The sequence below is a fragment of the Sphaeramia orbicularis genome, chromosome 14, assembly GCF_902148855.1.
Source record: "Sphaeramia orbicularis chromosome 14, fSphaOr1.1, whole genome shotgun sequence".
NCBI classification, from domain to species: Eukaryota; Metazoa; Chordata; class Actinopteri; order Kurtiformes; family Apogonidae; genus Sphaeramia; species Sphaeramia orbicularis.
In genome coordinates this window covers 25,121,303-25,149,081 of record NC_043970.1, presented here as the reverse complement: position 1 = coordinate 25,149,081, position 27,779 = coordinate 25,121,303, and the positions used below count along the sequence as shown (strand labels likewise).

Below are 27,779 nucleotides of genomic sequence, written 5' to 3'. Positions count from 1 at the left end.
TTTAATCTGACTGTTAAGACTGAGGTCACATTGAAAAAACTAACTGTATCTGATTCAGGACCATAAAATAATCAGACATGAATCACACATGGGTAAACATAAAATCAGATTTGGGCCACTTTTGCCTGACATCTGAACGTAGCTGAAGGGACTCGGATAAGAGTTTACTGCTGTCATAAAAATAAAAAAATAAAAATGATCTTGTTGGTGAGTCAGACTTTTCTGCCCAAACCATCTCTAAACTAACTTCAAACTCCTCAAATTAATAACAGTTTCCTTTTCTCTGGTGTGTGCTGACATTTACCTCCCATAATGACTGCTGATTGTCTTGCAGCGTTCCACCAAAGATCTGAATCCTCCAACTAAAGGACCGGTGAGTGTGGAGCTCTCTGATCGTAATGGCACTTTTAATTAGTGCGTAATTAAAGGCGGCTGCACTGGAAAGGTCAGCTAGTTAGGCCTGGAAGTTAAAAACAGACATGGACGAGCATCAACAACGTGATAGAGACCTGTAAATTATTCCAATTACTAAAACATCCTAAACAAATAGCTCACATTTAAGTTCATATTTTAGAGATTTTGAATAAAAGTTGTGAAGCAACTACTATTGCATTGTGGGATACTGTTTGCACAAACCTTAAATATATACAGTATATATACAAGCCTATAGAAAAGCAAAAGTGAAAAGATATTTACTTGTAGTGATCTCTGAATTGTACCCATTAGACATTATAAAATTACTGCAGTGATCTAAACTGCTTGTGCCACAGTGAAAAACAGAGCCCAGAAAGGTATTGATCTAAGTCAGAATTATAGATCACCGTGTCTGAATGAGTGATGAAGCTGTCGGACTGTTGGTCTCACCTGACAGGAACCCACATTACATATTCTGATCCTTGAATTTCCAGACAAAACATACTAGTTACCATTTATAATCTATCCTGCAGCACAACTTGCATCTGATGGTGAATAATCAGGGGATAATTATCTTGTTATTAAGCTGCACCCAGTTGGTCTAACAAAGGGTAAAATACTGAAAAAAATAAAACAAAAAACAACAGAACAATTCCATCAGACACCAGCTGTCAAAAGCAAGTGTGATTCCACTTCTTAGAAAAATAAACTCATTTTTTTTAGGTCGCAGTCGACTTTGCAGAAATGATTTTCATATTTTTCAGTGCTTCGTTCTTGTGGTTCACCTGGGAAAACAAAATCAGATTTTTTTTGTGTCTGTCGTCTTGAAAATCTCCACTTTAGGAAAAGCAGAACTAATCACATTGTGGCAAACACATCAAAGCTCCAACTTTAATATATACATAAGCGTGTGTGTGTGTGTGTGTGTGTGTGTGTGTGTTACTGTTAAGATGGAAAAGGCCTGTCATGCATCAGTTTGGTTGTTCATTTACTCACCCCATCCTGAGCAGTTCACTGAGCCTTGGCTAATATTGATGCTCTCCATGTGATAGTACGGATGAAAACTAAACCACTGGGTGGATGTGGTGCTGAACGCAGGGACAGACCACTGAGGGGCAGCAGAATTACACGCCAGAGCTTGTTTGTTCACGGTTTCCCCAAATGCATCTTAGTACTCAGACTCTATTAATCCCGCTGACTTAGGAGTGACCTCGAAGGATCCGTTGCTGACATGCTGAGTGTGTGTGGTGGAGTGAAAATGCGCAGTGAAAAACCCTGTTGTTTTTAATAAACACAGAACACACTCGGCCAAGTGTCCGCTTATGGAAAGTGTGCAGATGTTTAACAGTATGAGGAAGGGAATGTGTCTGGATGTGATGGTTTACTAAATAATTATGCATGTAAAACTGACATGAGATAAATATCATCAGATTTACTGAGACAGAAACACTGTTACATCATATAAAATCATCCAATCTTTAGCAAATACATAGCAAAAATAAAAATACAACAATACAGTGAAAACAAGTAATATAACAATTCAGTTTATTTTATTTATTTTCCAGACAGACACATCAATTTCTGGACCACAGTAGAGGATGGAAACCTTTCACAGACATTTTTTGTCAATATTATTATTTGAAAATACAAATATAAAATTAGACTTTCCACATTTGATATGTGAGAGACCCCCATCCATTATTATTATTATTTTTTTTGTATATTTTACAACAGGGCTTAAGCAAGCCATATGATAACCTGAAAGATGCTTTCAGATGTCAGTCAAGTCTGTCTGTCTCTCGCCATAAAAAGTTGGTTAACATAAAAAAAAGGGGCAAGTGTTAGGAATGGGCAGACAGCAGTGAAGAGAGCTCTGTGCTCAGCCTGCAGAAACATGGAAGCACAGCAGAGCCTCACACTGCCGCCCATGCAGTCTGAAGAGCTTCCAGGCTCCCCTCTAGGCCATGCAGTCTGCTCCAAACTCGACAACACGCCAGGGGTGAACTCTTGTGTTGGTGAACATAAGCTAACAATGATGATTGGACTATATGAACCTGGTTGAGCTGTGTGTGGGATATACTGTATACAGCTGAGGTCTCCAGTCTAATAAGTTCAAATGAGTGGAAATTGCAAATATATACCAATCTATACATATACATATATATATTGCAACTGTGTGTGTGTATTTCGTAATGGGTGGGATGGCAATGGTTTGGACTGAAAGGGAAATTCACCCTAAAAACACAAGTGTAGCATGACTTCTCTTACTTCTGTCACCTTGAGTTCAGTCTAAATTTGTGAACATGAACTTTCAATCTTTATTATATCCTGAAACAAGAGGCCGGAGACTATAAACGGTGTTAGCGAGAGTCACTTTGTGGTCACTGTGACAGTATCCAGTATCTCTCAGAGATAAGGGCACATTGTCTGGTTTTAAAACCATTAGCACCGCTATGAATAAGCCTCTTTTGGGTATAAATGCTCAAGAACATTCAATGAGCCTTCAAAGTCAGTCGAATTCACTGGAAATGGAGCCGAGTCTGAAACTCGTACGACGTCCCCTGCTTTTTGGAGACAGTCGTTCATATTCATAAAACACAGTCAAACCCAAGACGACAGAAACCTCATAAGAGCGTGTTGGTTTTAGGGTGGAATTTCCCAGAATGGATGGGATCAGTTGTTTGGCCATTGCCTAGCACTTGCCTCGAGATTCAAGTTTAAATGGATACGGTAGTACACTACAAATGTCAACACCTTCCAGGTTGACTTTTTTTCTTTTTTGATTATTTTCTTAAACCAAGACCCCTCCCCTCTCCCCAAATGGCTAAGCTAGTCTACTAAGATGTGTAACATTCATCAGCTGTAAACTGCTGTCAGTTTGAGATAAAATGAAATTACAGCAACAGAGCCATGCTACCTTAAAGTCCAAGCTACAGGATCACAAAACAGGAGTCCACTTTTAGATCATGGAAGGGAAAACCAGCCATTTCAACACTTTTTTTTTCAATGCTTATAATCTAAGAGCCACCAGATGCTGCAAAACAATAGTCATCATATTATATACTTAGACTGATTCTAGTTTTTCAGTTGAAATGGCAACAAAACGTGAGGCTCCACATGAGCATTTTGTATCATTTACTTGATTTGAATTATAATTTATAATTGAATAACGTTTTTCAGGTAAACAAATTGAAGGAATAATGCTACAAAAGAACAGGAGGGACACTTTTCTTTTATCTCAGAATAAAACACGACTAATACAAGTACAAATGACTTGAAATGATTATACTCATTCATATTCATTAGTTTTTAGCAGCACAGGCGACAATACAGAAAAATATTAATAAATACTTTTACCATATTTTTTATTTTTGCCTCTTCTTTTGTTTTTTTTTTTCCCAATAAATAGCATTTTTCCTGCATGATTGTTTCATTTAAAGCCAATGTGACTTGTATAATTTGGCAATTAAGTTGAATTGGCTTGTATTATCAGACTCACTAAATATGTGAATACTGTCATTTGGCCTAATTTTCCTTTAAATAACGTCCTCTTTCTCTTAACCTCACTCAGAAACTGTCATTACCCTACATACTGTATATTATTTGACAGTTTTTACTAAATGAGAGGAATAAATAGAGACAGTAATGTTATTTATTCATGCCATGGTGCTTAATTTAAAGACTCCATGTGGTGAAATGAATTAAATAACTGATAAATACAGTGAGTTATGTTTAATTGAAATTAAAGGTCAAAAAATGACTGGGTCTGCTGTCGGAGTGTCCACACAGCTCCAGTTACTGAGCTCAATCAGTTCTGTATGATGTGGAAAACGGTGAGTTTAACACAGCGTCTGTTGTTGGACAATAATATGCACTTTAACCAATAAAAGCTAACACCGCAGTATGGGTTTTTTTATAATCTCATAGGTCAGATTGATTTTAGCTCAGCTCACATTCCAACGTGAAATCAACCTTCGACTAATCGGCCTCAAGGTGTTTTCTGATTTACAGGGTGTTTTACGGTGACTATTTTACTTTTACACATGTGCGAACGGTGTTACGATAAAGTTAAAATCTAGTTCCCAGGATGAGACGAATATGTTTTTAGAAATAAAAGTTAAAAAAAATAGTTTACAAACATGAAAAGATTGTAGTTATAAGTAGTACGTAACTTAAAAAAAAAAAACAGATTTTTACATAAAATCCTTTTTTTTCATGGTTATAGCTTGTGTCCCTCTTGAAAATAATCCATAATAAAGGTTTTGCATATCTAGCGTTAGCATTTAAGGTAGTATGGCACACCCCTTTTAAAACATTCAAGGGTGGGGATCCAAATAATGCCTTGTGTACAATTCCATCTTACAGCAACTGTTTCTCTATTGTTCATCCATGAGAGCTTTGGTTAGCTGAAACCATGTGAGAGTGGTAAAACCAAACCAACAGAAAACATACAGGGAATAAATTACAATGAACCTCTACCAAAATAATTGTCTGCAAATATCAGAATAACATGATCATTTAGAGAAAGGTCTATCTTGACTGGTCCTAAATCCACTATTCACTACAAGTATTATATTAATGAGTCCTATATAACATCTACTTGTAATTACAGGAGATAGAAAAGAGCGCGAGAGGGAGAGGGATAAATATGAGAGAAAGGAGAGGTAGAGCAAGGGAGAACAACAAAGAGCACTACACTGGTATCAAAGACAGCACTCTGTTTACAAGTTAACTGTGATTTCTTTACACACTAATGAAATACATGAATGATCAACAAAAGATAGTAGGATCTCTGAGGATGGGGAATGGAAAGAGAGAAAGCAATGGATGCACAGTACATTTTAATAGTATATTACAATTATTAATATATAAACCACAAAGTATCAATAAAACTCTGATTAAACTTGAAATCAGCAAAGAAGCATCTTTCTTTTTTTTTTTTTTTATAGTTTTGTATTTCTTATTTTCTTTTACATTTGAACAATACAAGGGTTTTTTTTTTCTCTTTACTCTTTAAATTATTACTTGATCACACCTCCATATCATTTACTTTAGAAGTATCCAGCATATTTCTTTACCTGGTTGTCTGAAATAAAAGTAATGAGACAAAGAACTGGGTCAAATGAAAAACAACAAAATACATCTGCAGCAGGTAAAGTATTTCAGAATAAACACCATTCATTCTATCAGTCAGTGACTTTAAAAACCGGACTGCACTCTGGAGCATATTATTATTATTATTATTATTGTTATTATTATTATTATTATTATTATCCTCATCATTATTGTTATAATTAAACGTTTGAGTGAAATCATTAACCACACATACTGTGTAAAACCCGGTGCAGCGACTTATAGTGATTAATTGTGTCATCTTTTGACCCTGTATAAACACCTTCAGATGAGACGTGGGTCCAACACATAAAGGCATCGCCTCACTTCACTGCAACACACCATGCTGTTAACTCACCTCAAAGCTCTGAAGTGTTTGTCTAGTCGATAATACATCAACCCCAAAAATCCTTCATACTATCCCAGCGCACAGGGCCATGTTTTTTTTTTCTCGTTTTTTTTTTTACAAAGCCAACATATACATGTGCAAATAGGAATTGGCCTGTACTTTACTACTCACAGTGCAATGATTACTCGCTTTATTACCTTTCAGTGTTTTCAATTATTTTGCCACTAGAATAAATTAAACCTGCCAATGACTCCACAATAGAACTCACAAGGCTGAGGTATGGTATCAAAATGGTTTACTTTCCTAATTCATTCAAAAAGAACCGATTCAGAGAACAAGCATTACATAAAGGCTCTAGCACAGAGCCCAGATATTGTGTTCCAAAATGAGTCAGGAACAAGCAGGATGAAACAAACAAGAACATACAGCTAACAAGTTGAGTTTCCTCTCAAGAGTATAAAAGTGTCAGGATGCACAGAGCACTGGAAAATGCCTGGTTCAAGTTCTAATCTTCACATCTAAGTACAGTGTGCTTTGGATTAAATCGTCTTTTTTTTTTTCTCTCTCTCTCTGTTCTTTGAAATGATACTGATATCTTATACAGTTAGACAAAAAGATACCAATCAGGTTCTTTTTTTTTTTTTTTATTAGTTCTTAAAACTGGTTACTTACTCACCGTTTGTAAATTTGCTGGTATGACACTTGTAAAATTATTCGGCTTCAGTATTTACAGAGCAAGTGTGTTCTGTTTGTCTCTGGGGTCGATACCGTCTTCCAGCAGAAAAGTATAATAATAACTGTTTACAGCTTTTTCTTCTATTCACACGCTATAACATGTTCTTTTGACACACCATCACAAAAATATGCTATTCTCTCACTGAGTTGGTTATATGCAGTGACTGGAATAATATGTACAGCTACATTTCTTTTTCTCAAGTTTGAATTCACAATGTAGTTATATGAAATTTGTTATAGCATATATATATATTTCTAAACAACAAAAACAACACTTATAAAAAAGGACCATAAAAATATTGGAGTCCTCTTTGTATTGCCCAAAAATAGGTAATTATGGTTAACAATGAGACATCACAAGAAATAAAACAGCTACTAAGATTATTACTTAGATACCCTCTTTAAATTTTTCTGTCAAAATTATTATTTTTTTCTTTGAGTCTTTCCACGTTTACTTTTTTTTAGTAGAAAGACTGAATGGAAACATCCAATCATTTTTCCTTTACACTAACCCATACAAAGATGAAGACATGACTTGCAGATATTCTTGGCTATAACCCCCGTACTTCCAAAAAAAACCCCCCCAAAAAAAAAAAAAAAAAAATTAATTTACACAAAAAAAAAATACTAGAAGATAAAAGAAAATGACACCAAATTAAAACGGTTAAACTAAAATGACTCATCTAGAAGCTACTCAGAAAACTCTAAACAACAGAGGAGGATAATAGGTGAATGAAATCGACGTGAAACATCATACCAAACCAGGTTGTAAAGTTATAGGAGGTTTGGAATATAGTACAGCAGTTGTTATTTTTCTGAGATGACTAACGTTTTCTTTTCTTCTTCATATGGTTCCGACTTTCTTTCTTTTTGCCTCGGTGACGCTGTAGTGCTTGAAGTTGAAAAGCATCACCTGCACACAAAGCCAATTAGAAACTTCGTCCTGTCTTTCCTGGGCCACCAGATATACTCTGCTGGGTGATACAGAGAAACAAAACATAGTCACAGCATTAGAGTCACAACAATTCACTCAAATAAATACCACATGCTGTGCATCAATACAGTGTCTCAGTACTGTTATGCTCTGCAGTATTTACATAATAATTACAGGAAACAACAACTCTGTGCATGTCTGTTCACTATCAGTCAACAGGCCACTATGAAAATACTGTTAATTTAAACCACATACATGCACTGATACTTTAAATATGTATAATCCATCCATATAATAATACAAATAATACCACAAATAAAAGAAATGTATGAACAAATGAGCTAAACAGAAATCACACAAACCTTGTACAACACATTTTAAGTGGTTTTATTGATGGAAATGCATATTGAGGATGATGTTAGGCATAGAAATAGAAAAACAGACAAGAACAATAAAACAGTGAAATATTTGTAACAGGCTGGGCGATATGGCCAAAAAACAAACAAACAAAAAAAAAACTAAACAAAAATAAAAATAAATGTATACCTTCTCTTTCTCTGTACACTGGTCAATAAAGTTGGAATAATTAGTTTTTCAGACATATTCCTCTTTTTCATTCTCTTGATACACATCAATAATCACTTCTGACCTGGTGCAATGATTAAACACTGAGTCCCACTTATACTTTATCTATCAAGGATAAATCACATTGTCACAATCACTTCACGAAAAGAGGAACATATATTTTATTCCAACTTTATGGTCGACCGTGCGTATGAATCCAAGACAAAACATGATCCAAACAATCCTTAAAACTATGTCATAGATGTGCATTATCAACAAACAGGTTAAATAAGCCCCTATGCCACTTTTCCACAGCAGGTATTGACTCAGCTTGTATCCACTGGCTTGGTTTGGCATTTCCACCCTCAGTACATCTGGTCGTCATAGCAACACAGTGTAAACTATTGTGACCGTGTCTTCAGTGCTACTGCAGCTATGAGCGACACAATGATAGCAAATAAAACTCAAAACTGTTAGTTATAATTTCCAAAACCTGGCATTAAAAGACTTTCTTGGGCAAAAACATAAATAATGAATAATTAAACCCAGTTGATTTATTAAGATGGAGTCGACTTGAACATTTATTCTGAAGTGTTTCCTACTTGCTTGGCTTAGTGTCAGCAACTACCAGTCTGTAATCTGCATGTAAAGGCTGGAGAAGTGGCTCGTGACTCAAGGGTTATGGGTTTGATTCCACAGACGGGCAGAGAAACTGTTGGCTTCCTTGCACTTGAGCAAGGCACTTAACCCCTCATATGCTCCCCTGGCGTCTGACATGGCAGCCCTCTGCTCCTAGTCTGTGTGTTTGTCTATGTTCATCTAGCGATGGATTAAAAACAGAGGTTTCATGTCAGTGTGTGTTGCATGTCCACATGTACAAAACACTGACAAATAATGATTCTTCTCCACTATTTACACTGAGTATCACTTTGGCTTGAAACCACTGCAAAGCTGTTATGAGAAACAGTATCTGATAATATCTGTCCATCAGTGCTCTCAGGCAGTGGAAACAGCAAAAAAGCCATGAAGAGTCCAGCTGAAACCACAAGTGGAAAAGTAACATTAGAGCAGCATTTGTTCAAATATAAACTTTAAATAAACTAAAGCACCATTGTGGCAGTGGCTGGAGAAACATGTTCGTAATTAATATAGTACAGAAGATAATGTCTCTGTTTTTTGTTGAGCATGAAGGGACTGCAGAGGCAGCACTAATCTTGATTTGATCATTTAGACCATGGGTGTCAAACATATGGCCCGTGGGTCAAAAACAGGATGAATTTGTGAAGTACAGAAATTAAACAGAAGAGTGTCACTGTGTCACAACAAGTTAAGTTAAATATATATGCCAGTTTCAGATGTCTGTTACCACATGTTTTGTGCCACTGTACATGTGTAAATAATAAGCTCGGGCATAATATTGTTAAAATTCACTTATTTTTGAGATTGTTCATAGTTTTTCAGGTTAGTCATATTTTCATAATGACATTTTCATAATGTAATTTTACTTTTTTGCACTAAAACAAAGAGAAAAAAATGCAGTTATTCTTATTCTTTTTATTATTATTATTAGCTGGGATAGGCTCCAAGCAACCCCATGACCCTAATGAGGATAAAGCGGGTTCAGAAAATGAATTAATGAATGATGATGATGATGATGATGATTATTATTATTGTTGTTATTATTATTATTATTATTATTATTATTATTATTATTATTATTATTATTATTATTATTATTATTATTATTATTATTATTTCAGTGGTCTGGCCCACTTGGGATCATAATGGGCTGTATGTGGCCCCTGAACTAAACTGAGTTTGACACCACTGATTTAGACCATTGAAAAATAAACAAAAAAATCATCATAAAATAATCAAATTAATTCAACCTAATGCCCAGCCCGTAGTGTAAGGGTTGTTTATGAGTGTATAAGATCACATATGACTGAAATGATTTACACAAGCAACAAATGGAACTATTCTAGGATGGGGCACATTTCTAAAGGCTTCCATATGGCAGAACTAGCAGTAGTGTGTATGTGTGAGCAACAGTCTTAAATCTTCCCAAGTCACACAAAAATCTAACTGTGATCGAATCCAAATTATTTTTTTTCTTGCATACTTGTCTTTCCTTTTTTGTGTTTCTAATTTTTTTTTTTTTTAGTTAAGACATAAGCCATGAGATAATCAGTGGGGGCCTCTTGACTTGTGAAGAGTTGAACCATCTGTCACATTCACACTCTCCTACCAGCTCTGTCATTTTGAAGACAACAAAGAATGTGATGAACACATATTAGGAAGAGAGACTGATAGAAATGCACAGTAAATAAAATGCAATACCTCTGATGAGATGGCAACCCGCCACCTGTTCAATGGTATCCATTTGTAAAAGCTGTCGCAATCAACGGGCCCTAAAAGTGTACAGTTAGTGCTTTTGTCAGTATGCAATTCAAGGAAAGAAAAGTGAGTATCATATCAATTTTTCAAGCTAGCATGAATGTGTACTTGTTGATTCAGTTTGATGGTGTTCAGTAGCAGAGCAGGAGGCTATTGTTGTATATTTTACAGGTTTGTTTTATACTCTTGTAATAGATAATAGGTGCCTGCAGCAATACATGGACTGCAGGAGGAGAAAATAAATTACCAGAGGAAGAGGGAAGGATGTTTTAAATAGCCAGATACACAATACTATAATGCCAACAAAAAAACACCAAACCATGTGATTTATTATGCGTAGGTAGCTCTCAGGTTACAATAACCTCAGCCCCAGTGGTGTAAACAGATAATGCACACACACAACACCCATTCATGCTAACGTACACAGCTGATCTAATCTGAGAGCATGCAGAGAGAAGAATCATAAATACTGGCAGTGAGGTCAGTGTGCTTTGGAGTACTGAATGCTTTTGACTCTGTAGCTCAGTTATCAGGATACTGTGAGTTGACACGTGGCTAGAAACCCTTCAATTCTACACAACAGTGAAAAGAGAAACACTTTGTACCACGATTAGCTTCCTTTATCACCTCAATCAGCTAATTGCGCTCTAATTGTCTTGCATAAAAACAGTTAAGTTCATTACTGCGTCTTCACAGTGACTGTTTTCATATTGGCTAAAGGGATTAATAAAACCGCTGAAGCGTGCGACTGAAGGACGAATCAGTGAATCTGCAGCCATCTATGAGGCTGTGGCATGTGATCATTTTACAAGTATTCAGTACCAGTGCACACTCTGTCAAGAATGAATTAAAAGTATGTTTTCATTTTCAATCATTTCCTTTCTTTAATGCTGTGAATAGAGCTATCAGTTCTTGGACTGCTTCATCCCTTCTCTGCTCCATTTGATTTACTGGTGATTCTGAAGTGGTAAATTTACAACAGCCTGTCGTGTAAGGGGCACAATTCATTTCGAGAAAAAAAACAAAAACAAAAAAAGCTGGCATGAATTGTATTTGGTAAAAAGATATTTTTAGTGAACATTTTTGCATTTACAGATTTGATTTTATATTACTTAACAGATGTTGCAATCTTTAACTCAGCACTAAAATCTGGTTACAAAACAGTTGCAACAAATGATAAATAATGGAAGCAAATCGCCTCATTTCCATCTGTAAACTATCTGCTGGTAAATCTGCTTTGAAAATGAGCCAGCCTGATCGTTCATAGCAAATATTTTGCTTCCTAAACTGAGACCAACAGATTATGGCAGATAGCCAGTGGACCTAAAGCAATTAATAAGAGAGGCTTTGCTTAGAGAGCAAAAAGCCAATAAAGTGTAGTTTTCTTTTAAGCTCTGCTTTTGTCTAATATCATAAATCAATTACTCATATTTGCTGAAATTAAAATGAGTTATTTGCACATTATCTGTTCAGGATCTGATATATGGTTCACATTTAGTCTATCCTTCCCACATTGTTGTAGTTATTCCCACTGTTTGATTCTTTATACTCCAAAAAATGACAAATGTCCTGTGCTTTTACTCATTAAAAATGCCAGAAACGTGTGATTACAGAACACTAAGTTCATCATAATGTCTTTCAAAAACACAATACTGAGTGTTTGTGGTTTCACATTGTCTGGCAGTAAATGAAGTGGACTGTGAAGTTTGGAAAAGGCGTCACCCTGTACTCATGCTTGCCGTATTAATGGGCTCCACAGTTATTCCACCTTAGTTAAGCCATGCGTTAATGAGCTCCTTTTGGAAAGCGTTATGTTCATAACCTATATTGTGTCAGTCAGTTCAGTCATGTAAAACTGTACAAACATGCCCTGACAAGCCTCAGAGTGAGTTGAAGCGCTTAGTCCTGCTTCAACTTGCTAGGGGCCATAAAATTCAGATGGTAAAATTTTAGATTAATTATTCAGTGAGGTCCAGAGTGGAGCAGACACACTGCTGATGGAGTCGAGTCCCATTATAAACAACACGGTTCTAAACGTAAGAGGAATCTCTGGACTATTCAGATTAAAAACAGCACAAAGATACGTTTCCATTTTGTATTAGGCTCATAAATGTTTAAGACTCACCTCCTACACTGATTGAAATGTTGAGAAAAGACCATTTAAATGTCCAGAACTGATAAATGAATATATGAATATATGAATAGTTGTTATGGGAAAAGTCAAAATCAGTGGAAAACAGGTTATATTATTCTTGTTCAGTTCTATTTTTGATTTACCAGCAAATTAAAATAGTCCCAATACATAAATGTGTCCTAGATGACAAACCCAGCAGACAGTCAAAGTCCAACACTTCATCATTTTCAGCTAAAATTGAAATAAACTAAGACAATTTTTGCAGTATATACACGAGTGAGCAGCTTTGAGCCAGTAATGTTGTTTTTGAGTGGATGAATTTGGTGTTAGATTTGGGAAAGGATTTCTTCTAAAAATGTGGGTAAAGTCTAATCAAGTCAAAATAACTCCATCCAACAGGTTCTACTGACATCAATGAGTTTCTAAAACTGGTATTTACTTTGATATTTTTCTTCCCAGGTGTTTTTTTAAATGTGAATATTTAAATGACCTAGCATCACTTCTATGACTATTGTAATTACACCGACCAGAAGAAGGTTTATTAACAGCCTGGTGCACCTTACCTAAAATGACACTCGGGCAAAGCACCTGAATTCATCAGCAAAAGGCTGATGATGCGGACATTGCCTCCTGTACCAGCTCTGCAAGTATTACACTCATGAGTTCACATGGCAACGAGGAGCTAACTGATTCACCAGAGGAAATGAAACAGCACCTGGCTGAGCAACAACACCTGGGCAAGGACACTGACAGAGACAGAACTTGCTCACGAGCAGTGTCCTAGTGATGGAGCAAACTCAAGCTCTGGGACAGATGGGATTCTAAAAATAAAAGAAATTTGTTCCACGAAGGTGAAACAGGGTCTGAAGTGAGGTGATTTGTGCAACAGCCAAGGGGAATAAACATTTGCATGTGACACAGATAACTTTCTGTGCTCAGAGCAGGGTTTATCCTTATGTAGCAAATTCTTGTTTGACCTCTAACCTCATTGACAAATGATTTTAGACCAAATCCAGCTGCACTCGGTGAACTGATTGGTTGCTTTGTGCTTATCTATATTATTATGGTTATTTCTGGTTGATTGAGTTGAATATAGGAGCTTAATATTAGTAAGCTTTTACACTAACAATGTTACATTTACAAAGAGCTACAATCAGTGTGCACTGGCATTATGTTTCCTTTTAGTGATAATTAGAGTGGCTTTCTGACACAAAAGAGGAGGTTGAGCTAAAAGTGAGGTCAGTGATGACAGAAAGTCTGCATTTTATTACTCACTGTGATGCTGGGGCCAAACCCAGAGCCAGGCTGAGGGCTAGCAGCACTGATGTAGTTGCCCACAGCTGAATCCTGGCTGCTAGGTCCGTACAGGTCAGCCACAGGCCCTGGACTGTTAGCACCGGGGAATCCTCCGGGCCTCGAGGGGTTGGTGCCTGCATACAAACACAGCAGGGAGCGCAGCAGCTCAGAAACATCCACCAGAACCATCCTTCAGCAGAAACTGGCAATGATCCGAATGGACGAATATAAATCAAAAGAACACATTACTGGATTCATTTGTTTATTACAAAAGGTTTTGCATCAGCTTCAAAGGCTAAATAGTCAATTTCATTTATAATCGACTGACAAAATGGTGCAAGTCTTAGTTTAGTGAGAGTTTAAAAAACAAAGGGTGAATCCAGTATGATATTCTAAATATAATAATCTACATGCTGTGTGTTTTATGCATAGGAGTAACATTCACTTTATATAACCATGCACAACACAAAACAAGCACACTGCTGGAAATATTTCCACCATGCTAATAAACTAGTAAGGTTGCAGTGTAAATGTTGCCATGCATATGTGAAGAACTATAAAACAACATCAGCCACTGAATAAGGATTACACAGTATTATAACATTAGAGTATATTTAGAATATTGAGTATTTCGCACCCTAACCTTTGACGTACTTCACACTACAACAGTATAAGTGCTACACTGTTTGGCTTAGCAGGCTCATTTATTTCATATATGACCTAGTGACTCATAAGTACCGACGATAACCTACTAAAAATATTCTTGATGGTGCAGGAAACACTGTCAGCTCTGTGATTCAGTGGTTCAGTCTGCTGGAGTGACTTCCAGCAGAAAGCACAAGCGGTTTGTGAAGACAAGAGCGAGAGGCATGAGGGGGAAATACAAAAGCTTGACCTGAGTTCATATGCAGGTCCAAACTCGAGGGGGATGAAAAAGAAATACTGTACATGACTTACCACCTTGGCCCTGTGAGTAAGAGCAACTCAGACTAATAAAATGTCTTTTGAAAACCCTACTAAAGGCCAGGAACACTGGCAATCCAAAAAAAAAAGCAAAAAAAAAAGGGGGAAAAAAAACTGTCGGGGAAGAAGAAAAATGCAGTGATCTCTTAACAGCAATCTCCTCTGCTGTCAGCTTCACGTAACCCTCCATCTCACCCTTATTCACCTACAGAAACTAAACAACTACATTAAAAAGAAAAATCATCCCGACCACTGAAAATGCTCCATCTGTGTTGTGTAAACTCATGAACCCTATGATGCATGAGGAAAAGTCTGCGTGTACATTTAGAGAAATATATAGTAAAGGCATATTATAACCATACTTTTAAAATAGAATATATAACCTGTACCATTGTCAACTTATGAATATTTCATCCACCATAGCCACATTAGTCAGCCATTAGAAGCACCTGAACGTACTTTAGGTATCTGTGTAGTGCACTACACTAAAATGAAGCCATCTCACTAAATACACATCTAGTGGAGTTGACACTGTTTAACTATAAGGACTTTAAACAGTGAGCTTATCTTGCCTGCACAGCCCCCAGTAGGCTGGCTTATTATATAATTAAGGATTTTTTTTCAGTCAAAATGGCAATCCTCATTTCTTATGACTGCTGATTTTTATTAGCGTGAGGCTCACCCTCTTCCTGTCAAATGGCTTTTTCTTTTAAACTCAGAGGATGCACTGGTTCTGCCTTTAGCTAAACAATCCCGAGTGTACTGCGGATCCATTGTAACACAGGAAGCCATTGTTTAAATATACATATCAGTGTGTTACTATTCATTTTGCTTTGCGTCCTGATTGTACAGTGTTGTTTTGTCTTTTATCGAGGGGATGAATAGACGTAGAGTTCTAAGTCTTTCCTATAGTTATGTTTTGGCACTTGCAAGGGAAATGTATTTGACTGAAAAGAAAAAAAAAAAAAATTCAATGCGTAGAGTGACTTGTGTGTGAAGTTCTTTGAAAGAAAATGGAAAGCACTGAATTAATGAATGTCTAATGTGTCACTCTATACTGAACACTTTGCACCACTGCCAGACTGTGTCCTCTAAAACAGCTTTAAGTTATACTAAAATATGTCTGAGATTTACATTAATGCTGAGCACCAGTACAGATGCGAACAATGTGTGCATGAAAAGCATTTACTAATAATATTTGAACAGAAATTGTACATGGGCGCTATCCTATTTCCCTTTACTGGCTGAGAGTCTGTAGTGCCGTTCTTTGTGTTGAGCACGGCTGCTCTCTTCAGCATTTAAACAGTAATGAAATGATAAATGAAACAGGTGATCTGAGCTCTCCAGCTGGTAACTGGCATCATAAAGCCATGTGTACACATAGGTTTCCAGTATTCAAGGATCCATATACTGCATGCTTTATCCACTTAAACAAACAGTCTAAGCTCATTATTGTAGTTCCCTTTATTTAATGAGCACTTTGACCTTTGTATCCTTAAAAGTTGCATTGGCTACAAACACGAGGTCTATTCTACTAATATGCAACAAGGAAATAAATTGAAATCAAACTGATCCAACTACACACAGGATTAAAATGTCTGCTCTTAGATGTGACAAACGTGTGATCTACAGTGATTTAAAAAAACCACAACAAAGTGACTGCTGTGTATTTCCTGCCTTTAAAAGCTGAGGCAGACCCTAGGGACTTTAACCTGCACTTAATTCTTTCTGGCAAGTGACAGAATATCATTTCTGCACGTACGTCAATTCTAACGTACTTTTATCGACATGCTACGATGATCAAAACCAACACAAATCAGGGCATCGGTGTGAATCTTTGCGGTGAAATAAAGTAGTGAGTAATATCCCTAGTGGAATTCAGCTGTGTATGCAGTTAATCACTATGTCACACTGCATAATGGATATACACTAAGTGAAGATATAGGGAGCTACACAATGCTTGCAGTGCTGACAAAGTGCATACACAAGTCTTATGAGACAGACGCTAAAGCAGCAGATCAACAAGAAAACCCGTCAGAACTCCACAAAAATCACTTCTACAGAGTTCTCTGCACACATTTCTTGTATGTTTGCTGTTTGGTGTTCAAGAGTTTATGCAGGCAATTTGCAGCAAATGTCAACATGTGCCTAGGGCGGCTGGACAACACTTTTGGACTGTGAGGGGAGACTTGGCCTGTCCTTCGGCCTGCTAAGGCCATCACTGTTTGCTCCACTGTCCCCACACCTATTTTTTTTTTAATTTTTCTTTTCATCCAAAAGGGTGAAGGGCATCCCTTTTTCAATACTCTTTCAATTGGATGTACAGGTGCAATTTTATTCTTAAAAGAACAAGGTTTAAGGCAGAATTTAAGTGAAACAGAAGGGAGACTGTGAGTCTTGAGGCAGCAAAGTTAAAAAAGCCTCTGAAAAAAAGACAGTCTCTAGAAAAAGCACGCTGCCCACATTTCCTCTGATAAACACAAGTGATCAACAATAACAGCATCTAAAACAGGGCTTCACGTGTCTGATTCCAACATGCATGACTGTGATTCACTAAACTAGACCTTCACTTTCAGTTTTTGAGATTAAAACAATTTTCAATTCAATGCACATGATTAGTAGCAAATTAATAATATATGTAGACTAGCTGAGACGTGAATAGCTATTATGTTAGTGTTAAAAAGTACATTGTGCTCTCAAAAATGGTATATAAGCATGCATGTAGGGAGTGAAATGTCAATGTGCTGTTTAAGTCATTACAGTCTCATCTAACCTCATCCCTGGCTTTCAACAGCTATAGTTACATAAAGTGGATAAAGACCATCAGAAAGAAAAATGCACAAGATAAAAATGTATTGTGAAAAAAGCAAGATGTATTTGAGACCAACATGTTAAAGCACTTCCACTTGTTTTGCAGTTACTGACAAACACTAAAAGGAATCCACTTACACATTCTTATACCTTAAGTACTCAAACAGCTCAGCCAGAATTTACACTCACTCTCAGACTTTCTTGCTTCTTCGCTGTTGAAACCTGAAGATAAACCTAAGCTCTGCTATAATAGCCAGAGTACTCATCAGTATTTATTTTGTTCACATGCAAATGGAGAATTACATTCTGTATGTGTTGGCCCCTAATGTGCAAGCAGGGGCTGGAACATAACTTCACAAAGAAACAGAGTCTACAATAAAAATACGTAAAAAAAAAATAAAATAAAATGAGGAAAAACATGCAATGCTTTTTTGTCAGTAAACTTTTGTAGGATTTTTTTTTTTTTTTGCAGGGAAAGGAGGGATTTGTTTTCTTTTTTGAAAAAAGGAGAAAATGTAAAAGTAAAACAATAAAGTATTAGACCATCTGCATGAAATAATGTCATGAATCAAACTGAAAAGTCCAAAACGTGGATGAGATAGATGCGCATATACAAACCTGGGTTCTTAAATTGATCCGGGCTGTGTAGGTGCTGGAGGGGGGAGTTGCAGGCGGAGGTGGCATGCTCACTGTGCAGCATCTGAGCCGCTTGGGGCCCCAGGGAGCCATAGTCAGCAAAGGAGCAGGGCCCCCCCCTCTGGTCACTGGGCGCAGAGTAAAACCCATAATCGGGGAGGCCTGGGAGATACAGTATAGGGTGGGGAGGGGGAGGGGAGGGGACTCCATCATTGTGGAAATCAACTTTTTCATCGTCAAAGTCAATGTCCAGATTGTTGAGCATAGCTTGGTGGTGTGTTACACCGTTTTTAGTCATCATCCTTCTGTTTTGTCCGCTTTAATTGGCCCTCCCTGCCCTCCCTCCCCAGCAGCTCCTGCCATGTGGCCAGGCCCCCCTGGCAAATGGTCTGTGTTTAAAGTGAAACGCACAGCTGTATCCTACACAGGAGTCCTAAAATTAAAGATACATTCTGGCTGTGTTCAGAACGACACACTACCGTCTACTGTGCACTCTGATCTGACCAAAAGTATCAAGAACCGTATGGGGCAAACCTGGAAATCTACAGCATGACAAACCTACCTGGACATTTACTGCATTGGCCATTTGATATACTGCATCCCAAAATGCATTATGGTCATCATCACTTTATTGTGCTTAATGGCAGGTGGAACTACTGTTTTTAACACCACCTACTATCCTAGAGTGTGGAGTTAGCGATTTACATATATTTAGAATAGATGTGCTACTAAAGAAATTAGGACAAAGATGGCCGTGTGCTGCTGGGGAGACGGGAAACCACAACTTTAAACACATAACATGACTATGGTGAGATTTGCTGTCATGTATTTTTTTTTTTTTGTAATAAAACATTCATTTCACAACATGCTAATGCTAACCCTGATGTCCCAAGTTAACAGGCAGACTAACACAAACACAGTAGTGACAATATATTACAATCACACTCTTTCCTGGTTAAAAAAACAAAAAAAAACATAACCATGTGTAAACGTCAGTCAATAGCTGCCAGTTTATCATTTATATGCTGATAGTCATGGTGGTCACACACAGCATACTGAACTGCATACTACAACAGGAAGTAGTGTGTAGTTTGCAGTATACGGTATTAAATGTGCAGTGCGTGATTCTGAACACAGCCAGTGTCTCTGAAAATACACACACAAGACCTCCTCAAACCATTAGCTTGATTCAAATGGGCTAGTAATTATAATAAATGCAAAGTAGAATATTACACATACTAGAGCCGTAGCTTTGTTATATTTTGTTTTTTGCATAATTGACCCATGTCCCTCACATTTTCTGGCAATCATTAAGAAGTGAGATGAAACTGGAGAATCATTAAATCACAGGTCAATACATTTCTCATTTCAGAGCGACAATTCTTCGTCGACATACCTGAAGGAAGCTTCTGTCAATTAAATGAAAAGAAACACAAGGTGCACCGATCAATAATTAATTTAAAGCCTTTTTTTGACCAAGAGCAACAGATGATATGTGAATGAGACACAGAGATTTTCTTGTTTGTTGATAATAGGCATTCACAAGTGCACTAAGTACTCTAAGCACGTCCTACATTGGCCTCTTCGACAGATTCTCTCTTTGACACAGATGGTGGATTATCAACAGTTTAGAAAATGTCATTCAGCAATAAGTCGTGCTGACATTTATTGCTTGTCCTCTTAATCTGAGACAAGCTGCTCATATAAAGAGTGCAATTAAAAGAAACTGCTCCTTCTCACACCTCTTTGATAACAGAGTTAATCTACTCAGGAGGGACTGAGATTGGTGACACCGGCTTTTCCATGGTGGGTTTCCCCTGCTGTGTGTTTGTTTTTCTTCTTTTTTTTTATTTGCTTCCTGGAGCGAATAGCCATTCAAAGCCACTTCACCTCCACCCGTTCAGAGTGAGACAGTCCACTTCTGCCAAATGGAATGTAAGCACCAGCCATGTCTCTCCGCCAATGCTTTTTAGCACTCTGATCTCACCACTTGTGGGCTGTCTGCCCACTCATCAAATTATAGGCTCCAAATACGGCAGGCTTCCCACGTACGTCACATAATGCCTGACACATTGAACAAAGCTCAAGAACCAATCATTCCATTTACTTCACTTAGACAAATGTCACAGAAAATTGATTGGCCTTGCTAATGAGGAAAACCGGATCAATGGAATAATTATAATGGGCCAAAAAAAACATTTGACAACAGCACAAACCATGTTATTGGGAATTTATGAGGAATCCATCCCAAATATGTCACCACTTCAGAAAAACAAAGAGGCTGGAGCCAAACGGCTGCTGTTAGTGGATTACTTCCACTACTTTCACTCTCTAATAGATAATATTTACACTATTCTGCGGTGAGAGAAATAATTCAAAACATTTGTTTGCTTTCACATCACACAATTGAAAAAAAAACATGCCATTACTTGGGTTAAAACTTTGCTTCTTAATGGGAATCTTTCAGTCATAGCTGATGTTAATAAACCTGTGAATTATTTTGGGTGCTTTCACACCTGTGTTCTTCAGACTCCGGTTCCTTTTTCCCCTTGGTGCGATTCATTTGAGCAGGTGTGAACACAGTAATCACACTTGGATGTGGAATAAAACAAGCGCATCAAGACCACTGAGAGGAGGTGGTCTCAGTCTAATCCAAACAAACTCTGGAGCGTTTTTTTTCCTGGAAGGAACAGGATCTGAACTTGATCCGACCCAGACTTCAACTATTCCAAGTTTGAGCGAATCGCCTCCAATGGATAGGTTTGCTTTGCATTCTGGGAAACAGCAGAGGGTTCAAACTGCAACACTTTGCATAGTATTAGCAGAATGTTTGCTTCAAAAAAGATAACCGTGTGAACGTTCTCACATGGTTTACAGTGATGCATTTAGGTGCGCTTGGATTTTTTCATGTGTCAAAAGAAACCAATGCAGAATGAACTATAGTCCAGTGTGAAAACTAACCTTCAGTATGAACATGTTCTACATATTCTCTTGTCTATGTCCATTATATTAATGTGGCAGCATTGTAATACTCCCTTATTAAATATTGAAAAGTACATTGCCTTTGAACAACACCCTGTTGATTGTCTGATCCTAGATCAAAATGCCTGAATAACTCTGATGACAGTCTGATGAGTTGCTACTGTTTCTATTAACTGACTAAACTGTACAAAGCTGAAAAAAATATTTATTGCAAAACATATTACTAAATACATTCAGAATCATTGTGAAACACTATAATAATAACATTTACATATGTAGCAATAACTACTCTTAATCCTAATGATCCTGTCACTGTTTCAGAAGTAATAAATTGCACCAGACCCATGAAAATTGGCAACCAAAGTCACATTCAAGGACACAGCTGCAGTGGAAACCTACAGCTATAAAAATTGTATTAATATACAATGGTACAATATAGATTTAAATGGAGCTGTTTGTTTCAGTGCATGATCCTCATTAAGCAGATACACACATAAGACACACATACAAACACAGAGTAGCTTATGTATGAAATGAATGTGTAAAGAAAACCTGCATTTGAACGGATATAAGGTTTACACTGATCTGAGACTGTTTCGTACGATACAGATTTGTGATACTTTACAGAAATGCCAATGCACAAGTTGTTGTTCTACATAATGCACTGGAATAATGACATGAAAATTGTTATTGATTGCATTGTTACTGTAAAGCAAATGATAACCTATGGATTCCACCAAGGCATGGCTGCGTCGTGTTATGACTTGGACGTGGTTTTGCTACACCCTCTGCGTGGCTTCATACTCCATCGTCTCAAAAATCTGTTTTGTCTGTCTGTCTTACACATGGTTAACTAAGCTGAATGGTTTCTAATTTGTCTGTTTTAATTGCATTTATTGTTCGTTATTTCCTGCTTTATTGTGCTGTAGCCTGGAGACAAAGACAATACGGCTAAAACCAGTTGTTAACAACATGGATCAGATTTTAGTTACTGTTTTGTCTTTGTGTTCTTGTTGACACTGATGTGATGTTTTAGAATATAGAGGCTGCACAGGGTGTTATTTTTTGATGCTCAATGTCATTTATGTGTCTGACTTCCTTTCCTGTTTGTGTTCTGCTTGTTCTGTGCATCTTGACATGGTTTCCATCAAAAACAGACTATGTGTAGTGTTGTGGGATAAGCGTAAGTATTATCTAAAATGGACTGAAGGCCTGTACACACCAGGGTCATTTTTAATGTCCTTAACCCTATAACGCCAAACATATCATATTTGATACATGAGTTTTGAAGCCCTCTACATGATCAGTGCGATTTTTTTTTTTTCTTGAAAAACCTGATGTATACAATTAGATACATGGAATACACAGATAATCCACCAGGGAGAGGAATTTGTTCAACAGACAGACTGATCTCATGAAATCGCGTTGTATGTCATGCCAGTTCTTAATGCATTTGGCGTGCTATATGTACACATTTTCATCCTTTCGCATGTTATTCTACGCCATTTGATGGTATGTCAATGTACGCCAAGATCTCTGGTTTGCATATCCGTAACCACTAACCCTAAGCCTAACCACTAATCACGCTTATCACGTGTTATTTCATGCGGCATGAACATACACGCAGAAAGCTTATAGTGCGTACCGATAAAACGCCAATTAAAAGTGGTGTGTTATCTGTACGCAATTCCTGATATCACCTTGCACCCGAGGCCTTTCCAGTGACACTACAAGATTGACAGTAATGAGGAAGGAGGCAGAACTTTGCCAGGTTTGAAAAGGAATTGCCCACTTGTTAGACATGTTTGTGTTATATTATGTTTTTGTTTGTTCAAAAATAATAATATTTGAGCATGGAAACCCAATGTATCAAATATGATACAAAATTGAAACTCATACATGGAAACTGATATTTGAAAAAAAACAAAAAAAACTGGGGGTTGTTCAGAAGGACCAATAAAGGCTCCACTTTCAAAGAACTGGAATTTTCTGTCAGTGATTTAATGGTTCAAGCATTACAGGATTAATTTACTCATTGTACCGTGACCATGAGTACTTATATTACTGACATAATTTATATTACATGTTGAAATATTTGTGTTTTATTTTTTCAGACTAAGCTTGATTTTTCTGAGATTTTGCAGCACAAATAAAGGTATCGACCAATCATTTGTTTGCACTGGAGTTCATGTGAAAACAATAGTAACGGACCTGGACCTGCTGATTTCCAGCCACTGGAATGTATGAAACACAAATGATAAACATGGCATGTGGAGCAGCATCAACAAATAACTAGAAAATTAAAGTAGTGGGGAGTTTCTGCAACATGAATATGATATGAGTCAGATCCAGTTTATTTGGGTCTTTTTGGCTCCACACTGGACATAAAACCAGAAGATGCTGAATCACACACACACACATACACAGGCTCCAGACGATGTTGAATCCATGACTATTTCTGTCAAACAGCCTGGTGCCAATGGACTGGAAGCTTTTATTGAATAAATGTCACAACTGTTGCAAACTTCACTGCTAGTGGTATGAATAGATTAGATGCCAAATATTTGTGGTCGACTGTTTTGTAGTTTTATGTCATTTACTCATCATAACCCTGGTGTGTAAAGGCCTTAAGAAGTTCAGATTGCACGAGCTGTAAATCCGAACACAAAAACAACAAAGACAAAAACTAACTTTAGATGCTATTATGTACAACTAGGCAGTCTGCGTTGTTTAGCTACCTCTGACGTAAAATAAATACCTAAAAAGTGCATATTGTATATACATTATATATAGAGGTATCCTACTAAGCTCAAATGGAGTGACATCACACTACTTTACTATTTTTGTTCCAGCTGTGTAATGATTTTTTTTCCCCCTTTTTTTGGGCAAATGTCAGGAATGTGCATGCTGCTGCATTGTCCGATCTGCAGGTGGACTGTGGGAGGCTCAGGTAAGAAGATGGCTCAGTTTACTGGACCCAGGCAGCTGGATGAAGACTCAGACACACATGCGGGCCTACATTCTCAAAGCCATATATTTTCATCAGCGGCTATCTGATCTGTTATGCAGGATGAGACTGGGCAGAGTGTGCCCACAGCTGCATTAGTATCACCGATCATATCACTGTGCCTCCGACCGTCCCACTATTAATATTCACACAATCTATCCAGAACAATGGGCCTTTCTTGGACTCCTTTTTTTCCACTGGCCACTAATTGGATGTAATTACTCATCTACAAAACAAATGAGCGTGTTGAGGTTGCCTTGGAGACTAGATCAGGGGACCCAGCAGTGCGAATCGTTCGCAGGGCTTCATTTATACTGATAATTATCTTCCCTACCCCCACCCTCTTTCCCTTCTGCCCTCAGTGACCAAAACAGGCTGTGAGGCAATGGAGAGGGGAGTGTCTTGGAGTCATCTATTACTGACATCATCGGGGTGGCTCTCTTTAAGTGGATAAATGCCCTGCTCTCATTCCCACTTTGCCAGGTGACTGCCTTTAAGGAGGAATCACAAACCTTGAAAGTACTGCCGCTCTTTTTTTCACTAGTTGCAAAATAAAACTAATCAGGCTGATGATAAATATAACACACCCTCACCGGCCTGTTGGGACTTTAAACGTTTAAATATTTGTTCATAAGTTTGCTACTGTTGCACCAAGTTTGTGTGGATCCATAATTAAATTCCCACAGAAACTCAACAACTGTGAATTCCCTTTTAGAGCACCATCGGTATCTAAATGTTCATTGAAGTTGCAGCAGGTGTTGTTACAGGTTTCATTTAAACAATCACATCAGGGATGCACTTTACAGCACACTTTTGGTAATAACATGGTAATAGAGGGCGGTACAGGTAAAATCCCTATCATACTTTAGCAATAAACATCTCAATACGGTGACTGAAATAGTTAACCATACTGCACTTCATGACATTTAATTATTTTCTTTATTTATTTCAAGCTTCTATTAAAATCAAAAGCAGCCTCACATGGGATAACATGAGTTAAAACACAGAAATATAGAGGCAAATTGGAAACAACTCTAACAGCTGAAAATGTCTAATATCTCATACTATAAACAAAGATTCAGTGATGACACCATGCATGCTGTACTTATCTTTAAATGTTGTATTAATGGTCCGTTCTGTATTTATTTAGTTTTTACATATATGGCTGTCAACTTAAAAAATATATAAACATACATATATAAATGGTATTCACATAAGTAAGTTTTAGTTTAAACCTGTGCAGATAAACCACACATATATATTTATTTATGGTCTATTTGATAGGGACAGATCCATGTATATAGATAATCTGCATAACAATAATATTATGTAGGCATCAAATATTTCTGACAAGTGTTCATTTGTAACTCTTGTCCCTAAAAGGACTTTCATTGAATCAGAAAATTAAAATATGAAGTATGAAATACAGTAAAATATTGTAAATATATTGTTGTAGTGTATAGTATGTTTGTGATGCATTGATACAAACAAAAGAGCATAATATGAATATGAAGAACTAATTGGATGTGTTTTTTTAGGTGTACTATAGCCTACAATATTGTAAAACATCAACATCAATCCAAACCTCATTATTGTGAGGTTAACATTTCTAATACAATTACTTTATTTGTGCTATATACCTTTCAGTCTAAAATGATGCAGATATATTCACTATTGACACTAAGCTATTACCTATTTAATAGTGGTATTATTAACTCTTTATTATCAAACTATTCCACAACTGTTCCGATGTTAGGGATTGATTACAACAAGCCCATTGTTTTTGCAAAGTAAACCCCTCCATGGTAAGGATCACCCTGCAGTGACCAGCTTGCTTTTCATCTTGACTATTTCCTACAAAAAATAAAAATAAAATCCTTGTCATCAACCCTTTAACTGCCAAAGTCACAATATTGTGACAAGCAACATATCTGAATGAAACAGACAGTTTTTCGAAATCTTGATATCAAAATTGAATACTAAAAAAATGAAACTCCAACACCTAAAGGGTTAAAATGATTTGATTGCCTCTGCTGAATTCTAGAGTCCCATTATATTGTACAGTTGTGTATAGCATAGCAACGGTCTGCTATTCATAGCAACAGCCTGTAAAAACTGAAATAACCGTCTCCGACCAATCAGAATTGAAATAACACGCAGTAATGTAATGTAAAGTGCTACCCACATCAGTAAAAAAAAATGACTTAAATCTAACTCTTCTGTGATACGTTAATCAGTAACATGCTCCATAAGTCAGCTCTTTGAATACACATGAGCCTGCCTGTTCTTTCTACAGTCAACAAACAGGGAGTACTGGGAATAGGGGGGTTATAAAAATCTATTCCCAACAGTGACTTTCATTTCTGCGAGGAATGATCCTTCATGGAGTCACTCCTCCGTTTCCCTCACAGCGCCAGTGAGATCCCTTGGTGGCCATCAAACCACATCACTCTACAGAAGATGTCAATAAACCTGACATGCTGCTTCTCAAATTAGCTTTGAATTTTAGAGCTACCATAATTAGCTTTTCCATTTTCACCAATGTCATTTAAAAATAGCGTGAAAGAAACTAACAGCTCTTTTGCTGTCTAGCCTTGCTTTCACTTTCCATTTGAAATAATCTTTTCTGAATGAATGGCTGAGTAATTAACAGCACTAGACACCCTATTCAGAGAGCACAGACATTTCATAAATAATACATATTTAATGTCTTGTCATTTTGTGTTCAGAGAAGCTTGGCTAATGAATTTTAACAGATGATTTCTTCTTGCATTTACTCACCCATACTCAGGCCTTAGATTTTTTTTTACTTTTCATTTTATGCCTTCTTTTCTCTTTTCTTGCTATTCTTTCCAGTAATGGACAAACTGAACAGAACTATTGATTTGTATTTTTCTTGTATAAGCATTGGTTGAGGGAAGTTGCATATGATGGGACGTGAATATTGAATCATGGGTAAAACAACACGCCACAGTGTGGCAAATCACTGTGAGTCATTTGCTTAAGGTAAGACAGGGGAACCCACACAGCCAGACAGCGCTAAATGATTTTAATGCAGATTTTAACCTGTGTGGGATCTGCTCTAGTCGGGACTGAGAAAGGGCACTCAGTTATCAACGGTCAGCGCAGATTATCCTTTTGTGAGAAGGCTCAGAGCTGACAGCCCTGGCCTTTTGGCTGAGCACATTTTTTTTCAGACATGTCTGGTCAGGCCTGTGTGGTCAGAAGAAATCTAAGACTCACTAGGACTGAAACCTGAGAGCAGCACTAGCAGCATCTAATGGTCATTCAGTTACAACGGGAAGGAAGGATCTAATTGAGCTAAAAAAATAAGTAAAAAAAAACAATCTCACAGCTAAGGGCAGTGAGATCTTGTAGCCTCACAGCTTCAGTTCAACCAACAGCTGAACTCACAGTTTTATTTAAGGTTTGTCACAAAATGTCT

The 27,779-nt window shown here is 37.2% G+C and overlaps 1 protein-coding gene across 8 annotated transcripts in view; it reads right to left on the bottom strand.

The window, feature by feature from the left end:
• Positions 1-3,418: 3,418 nt before the first annotated feature.
• Positions 3,419-27,779, bottom strand: part of msi2b (musashi RNA-binding protein 2b) — a 286,607-nt gene continuing 262,246 nt past the window's right edge. For 2 of the 8 annotated variants that reach the window (XM_030154784.1, XM_030154789.1), the window contains exons 12-15: positions 18,328-18,507; positions 13,915-14,069; positions 10,449-10,519; positions 3,419-7,584 (exon numbers count right to left, since the gene is read on the bottom strand). In XM_030154784.1, coding sequence (XP_030010644.1) covers positions 10,478-10,519; positions 13,915-14,069; positions 18,328-18,507 — 377 coding nt within the window. In that variant the 3' untranslated portion in view covers positions 3,419-7,584; positions 10,449-10,477. Of the gene's footprint in view, positions 7,585-8,206; positions 9,145-10,448; positions 10,520-13,914; positions 14,070-18,327; positions 18,508-27,779 lie in introns of those variants that run through there. The other 6 variants (XM_030154790.1, XM_030154791.1, XR_003937356.1 and 3 more) reach the window with 5 other exon arrangements.